Below are 6,555 nucleotides of genomic sequence, written 5' to 3' on the forward strand. Positions count from 1 at the left end.
GCACCCCTAGACCATCCCTGACAAGTGTTTGTCTAACCTGCTCTTAAAAATCCTCCATCGGTGGGGATTTCACAACCTCCTTGGTAACCTTCTGATAAAACGCTTTATGGTAAAACTACAACAAATCTAACTGACTCTTGAATCCCCCTCGCTCCCTGTGCATGGAACTCCTATTAAAGCGAGGACCTGTACATCAGACAGAAAACAGCTCCTCGTCTTGGGATTTCCAAAGGCAGTTCTAGGCAGTAGGCAGCTGCCTCTCCTTGGGAGCCAACCAAAAGGGACATGCCGGTCTAACACCATATTCCTCAGAGGAAAGTGTCTGTGAACTTCTGCTAATGAGTCCTCCTGGGCAGGGGAAGAGAGCTAAAATACTCCAGTTCTATCCACAAACAGGTCCTTAGCCAGCCAGGAGAATGGTGCCTTTCTCAGAGGTAAGCCCCGGAATCCGAGCTGGCTTGGCTTCTAAACAAGCATGACATGGGAAGAGCTAGGAGTAGAAAGGGACGGTGCTCACCCCACTTAATGTGAAACTTCTTCAGTGTGGCATGGGGTGAAAAGCAGGGCAGAATTTTTGGCACTACCTTTGACTTGCAGGGACAATCCTTTGTGCTGGAATTGACCTGAGACTTGAAGCTTGCCTTTAGCTTCTTTTCTACTTTAAGCCAGGAATCACTCATAGTGATATACAGTCAGTGCATTTTAATATCTATTGAAGGGTATTTCTTCTTTCCCCTCTGCTACCATTTCATCTTCCGCCTCCTTCTCTTTTTCTTCTTTTGATGATGACGAAGCTCTGGGGTTCAATGCAAAAAACATCTTGGTTCCTCACTCCCATTGATTTCAGTTGGTTTTAGGTATCTAACTACCTTTAAAAATCTGGGCCTTTGATCTTATTTATGAGTATCCTCCCCATTTGAATTTGAAAAAAATAATAATAATAAACATTAGACCTCATTGGAAATGCTGTTTCATCTGGACTGAAAAATTTCATGCAATGAATCCATTTCAATGAAATTTCTATTGTTTGTTTGTTTTTCTTAGCCAGAATGCAGCATTCTCATAGGTCAGAATGGAATGTTTCAGTTCTCCATTTTGGAATGACTTTTCATTTCAGTTTTTGAATCTGATACGACATGAGATGATACAGTTGAAATCAGAATGAAATGTTTCATTTTCATCAAAATGAAGCATTTCAATTGACCCAAAATGAATAATTTTTTTCAGAATTTTGTTTTGTGGAAATTTTCAACTTTTTTTTCTGGTCCATTTTGGAATGGAAACATTTGCAAACTGCAGAATTTCCAATGAAACAAACCCTTGGATTCCTGCACAGCTCTCATAAATGTAACTAACACCCCAGGTACCAGACAGAATGCCCCCCACATTAAATTCATTCCATTTTGGCTGTGACACTAGGGCTGGAGTTAATCCAGAGGTAGAAGTAGAAGCTTTGGAGGTGCACCAGTGACACAGAGCCTACCACTGCCTAGTGCTCCTGGTCCATTAGTATCTAGGTTTAATCAACTCCATTGCACACCACAAGACTCACTTATTATCCCAGACTTCTTCATAATGCCACTGTTGCTACCAAAGGGAATGTGAACTAGTAAGTAGAGCACTGGACTAGCATTCAGGAGACCTGAGTCCTGTTCGCAGCTCTGCCTCTGGCCTGCTGGGTGATGATGGGCAAACCACTAGCTCACTCACTAGCTCACACTGTGCCTCAGTTTCCCCACCTTTAAAATGGGGGTGATGACAGAGACCTCCTTTATAAAGCACTTTGAGATCAACTGATTCCAAGTGCTATAGAAGAGCTCAGTGGTGTTATTATTAATACAATATCTGGAGCACAGGAGAGGAGACCACAGGGGGCTGGAGCAGGGGTTTCTCACTAGCAGCTCTGTGTCCCAAGCCTGCACAGATCACTGTGAGGTCTGAGTGTCTATGTTTCCTTGCTCGCTGGCCTGTAAAGCACAGAGCAGAAGGGTTTGATTCCATCCATTGAGAACTTGAAGGTTTCAAGCCATAGTCAGGTGAACAGAGGCCAGAGTGATGGGACAATGACTAATAATAATAATGTCAAAGTTCTATTCTATATAGATTCGTATACTGTGCTCATCACCATAGTATCAAGCGTCTATATGCTTATTAATTTGCTATTAGTAATCACTTGTTAATTCTGAATTCTTACTTTGGTGTAAAGTGGCAATATCTTCGGGGATGGGTTCTTTGTAATATCATTTGGGACTCCACCAAGACACAGGCAGCTGTGTAAATGCCTTTGAAAAATCCTAGGTGTTACACAGAACATCTTCGTAACAAATGCTAAGATTCATTGGCCAGATCAACAAGTTATCTTCCAAGTTAGCCAGAAAAGCAGATGGGAATCTCTGTAATAAAGCCAGAGTGTCTGCCAGGGTCAGTGTCTCAGTGGGTAGCAGGAGGGACATGCACCAGCATCTGGCACCAAGAATCCCGCTGTCAAGCATGACTCAGAGAGGGGAAACTTTATGGGCCTTAACATCAACGGGGACAGGCAAAGAGCTGCCCGGGTAGACACAGACAGCCAAGCACTGCACCTGCCCAAAGGAACGATGCAGATTCACACTTCCCAAATGTGAAAATTGCATATTTGGGATGTTAGACGATGACAGATCTCTGCTGATGGGAACAATGCATAAACAGAAGGAAAGCAAGAAAGGTCTCCAGTGTAACTGCATGTTCTCTGTCCTTTGTGCTCCTCTCTGCTGCCCATTCCCTTATTCTCAATTAAAATTACAGCAGTCTGAAGAACTAAATGTTGCTAAATATTTTCTCCATCTATTTTGTGTGCTGCTTCGCTAAACTGTGGCTAGTAATTGGAGAATGTGCCATTGATCTTTGAACGCTTGCTCATTTCCACCCAAACAGGGAGCAAATGTCCAGCCACTGGATGGTGCCACAATTTCCCCAGCATTCAGTCCCACTGAGTTCATTCCAAAGGCACAGAACAAGGGCAGAGAAGATGCAGTTCTTCTGGCTCCACGTGCTGGTTCATCTGGTCCCATGGCTTGAAGGATTGTAAAGCTTTTCATCCTCTAAACTGATTGTTGCTGGCTGAAATCTATCCCCAGGGACCAGCAAATGAAAATTATCAGCATCAGTTGTCTTGTTGTTAGCAGGTGTAAAAGGATTTGGTTGGTCTTAGTAAAATGTTCCAAATACCTTGTTGGTAAAAACTATTAAGCACTGAATTGGTCAAACACAAAGCATCATGATCTGATTTGCAGAACTCGTTCTCACGGTTAGAACAACGGTGGTGCAAATAATAGATTTTTGATGTGCTGGCAGTTCCAAAACAAGAAAACAAATTCAGGATAACCTGGAAACAAAAATATTTTGAATTTTTTTGCAAACCAAAAAGACAAATATGTTGTGTTAAACAAAATGTTTTGATTGACCTGAAATAAAATGTTTTGTTTTGATTTCAAGCATTTTTTGTACATTTCTGATTTTTTTCTTAATTGAAGGAAATTCCAAAACAAAATGAATGAAACATTTTGATTTTTCCAAGTTTTTCTTTTCTTTTCTTTTCTTTTCTTTTCTTTTCTTTTCAAGATGAACAGTTCAGTGGAACTGACATGAATTTGCTAAATGTTTCTGGGTTACTGTGTCTTATCTGCATATTTAAAACTCTCCCCTCCCCAAAGAAAAGAAGTTTTGGCTGAAAAATGTCACCCATCTCTGTCAGGAATGAGCAAAGTGAGAGGGCAATGTAGAAAACTACCTTTGCCCCATTCAAACCCAAATTCAGGACTTCAGCCTCTCATGAACCTGTCTTTAAAACATGTATTTCTTTACTTTAGTTTAAATCTGGCTTCCCTCTGAGACAGGTTGTACCCTCAGCTACACAGGTTATAATAAGATCCAATGAGAGAGAAAGGTCTGATTTTAAGTCCAGTGGGGGTCATTACGGCCTGTGTTATGCAGGTCAGACCGAGATGATCCAATCTAGCCTTCTGGGCTTTGAAGCTCGGAATAAAATCTTTGAATTAAAATCACTGAGTCAGGGCTCCTGCATAATGCAAGGCAGAGAATTTTTCCCAGTGATTCTTGAATTGATCCCAGTAACTAGCACTAGTAAGAACATTTCCCGTCAAAACATATTTTCCGTAGACAATGGCTTTATTGTAGATTGTGAATTTTGCCAGTAGAATTCCTGTTTTTATAGAAAATATTCAGGATTGTGTGGAAAATGTGAAAAATTAAAATCATTTTTCTCTTTTTGGCAACTGAGAAATGAAAAAAATCTGGATTTTGGGCTTCCAATTTTTATTTTTTTCTGGAAAAAAGATAATTTCCCAGCCAGCTCTACTAATAAGTTGTGATTAAATTAGGTCATAATGTTGGAGGCCCTAGAAGATGAATCGATGATATGGCTTCCATTTACTGGATATCAAAATCCCATTAATTTTAATGGGAATTGAGCATCCACCTTCCTTAGATGGCTTGCAAGCACTTTGCCTAAATTTTCAATCCCAGTTGGACGAATTTTTGCATTTATCATAAAAGGTAAATAAATGACTTTCATGCCTTGTCTTCCCCGATGCGGGTGACTTTGTTCACTCCCTCTGCCGTTGAAATACAAGCCACTGGACAAGGAAAATCAGACTGCAGTGACCGAGTTCATCTTCGTTGGATTCTCCAGATTGGTGGAGCTGCAGGCGCTGCTCTTTGCAATGGTTCTATCCATGTATACAGTGTCCCTGACGGGGAACGTTCTCATCACAGCCGTCATAAAAGCCAACCCGTCCCTCCATACGCCGATGTATTTTTTTCTCACCAACCTGTCCCTGCTGGAGATCTGCTACACAACGTCCATTGTACCCAAGATGCTGGTGAGCCTGGTGTCAGAGAACAGAAGGATCTCACTATGGGGTTGTGCCATGCAGATGTATTTTTTCACCCTCTTTGGCATCACTGAGTGCTGCCTCCTGGCTGCCATGGCCTACGACCGCTACGTGGCCATCTGCAACCCGCTGCGCTACACCCTTGTCATGAGAAAGGGGGCCTGTGCCCAGCTGGCCATAGCCTCCTGGATGGTGGGGATGCTGGTGGGCTTGAGCCAGACCAGCTATGTTTTCAGTCTGACGTACTGTGGGCCCAACAGGATCAACCACTTCTTCTGCGACATCCCGCCCCTCCTGAAACTGGCCTGCGGGGACACCTCCATGAACGTGTTGGCCGTGTACCTGGTGGCTTTTCTTTTCATAACCTCCCCCTTCACGCTCATCCTGGCCTCCTACCTCTTCATCATTGCCTCCATCCTGAGGATGCCATCAGCTGAGGGGAAGCGCAAAGCCTTCTCCACCTGCTCCTCCCACCTCATTGTGGTCTTGCTCTTCTATGGCTCCGGCATCATCACCTACCTCAGGCCCAAGTCCAGCTACTCAATGGAGAGCGACAAGCTCCTGGCCCTCTTCTATACGGTGGTGACGTCCATGCTGAACCCCATTGTCTACAGCCTGAGGAACAAGGAGTTCAAAGAGGCCCTGAGGAGGGCGCTCAATGGGATGACGTGCCCTCGGCGAATGTAGGGTGAGGTTTCCCAAGAGCACAAATGACTTCCAGTGGGGTCTGGGGGGATATAAGTGTGTCCACTGGTGGGTTTATTTTCCAAAACCAGTGCAACCCACATTGCCAGTCAGAACAGACTGGTCCTGCATGGCCTGTCCTACAGCCCCTGCACACACAGCAGGTCTCTCCAACCAGGCCTCCCAGTTGGTAGGTGTTGAGAGTTTCCTTCTAGGTCCTTTCTCCTGGGTCTCTCCCCCTAACTGAGCTGGCCTCTTGCCTATGGAGCAAGCAACCTGCAGGCTGTCGCCCGAGATCCATTCTATGGGAGGCTGATCATTAGTCACAGGTAGAGATAAGCCCACCTTTTTTCAACAGCCAGGCCCCCTTGTGACAGGCACCCAACCGCCCTCTGTACTTTTGGAAATCTGCCCCATAAATGTTTGAATGTCAACAAAATTCCAAACATGCTGCAGAGTCTCTTCCATCAGGTGGGAATGAGAGTCATGGGCAACCATTAGTTGTCATCCAATCTTGATTTTAAAATTGTCATTGATGGAGAATCCACCACAACCCTTAGTAAATTGTTCCAATGGTTAATTACTCTCACTGTTAAAAAATTGTGCCATATTTCCTATCTAGCTTCAACTTCCAGCCTTTGGATCATCTTAGACCTTTCTCTGCTAGATTGAAAAGCCCAGTACCCATTTTTAGTCCCCCATGTAGGTACTTATAGACAGCGATCTAGTCAAACATTAACACTGTCTTTGTTAAGCTAACCAGATTGTGCTCCTGGAGTCTATCACTAGAAGTCATGTTTTCCAATCCTTTAATCATTCTGTGGCTCTTCTCTGAGCCCTCTCCAATTTACTAACAACCATCTAGAATTTTGGGCACCAGAAATGGACACCGTATTCCATCAGCAGTCACACCAATGCCAAATACAGATGTAAAATAACTTCTCTGCTCCTATTTAAGCTTCTCCTATTTATGCATCCC

The 6,555-nt window shown here is 43.6% G+C and overlaps 1 protein-coding gene across 1 annotated transcript; it reads left to right on the forward strand.

Moving 5' to 3' along the window:
• Positions 1 to 4,622: 4,622 nt before the first annotated feature.
• Positions 4,623 to 5,579, forward strand: LOC135886057 (olfactory receptor 10A4-like; the record flags this gene model as incomplete). Its single annotated transcript, XM_065413946.1, has 1 exon — positions 4,623 to 5,579. A coding segment is annotated over one exon (957 nt), but the record flags the coding sequence as incomplete, so codon positions are not given.
• Between the last annotated feature and the right edge of the window lie 976 nt (positions 5,580 to 6,555).

This window comes from Emys orbicularis, chromosome 12 (genome assembly GCF_028017835.1).
Source record: "Emys orbicularis isolate rEmyOrb1 chromosome 12, rEmyOrb1.hap1, whole genome shotgun sequence".
Lineage (NCBI taxonomy): Eukaryota > Metazoa > Chordata > Testudines > Emydidae > Emys > Emys orbicularis.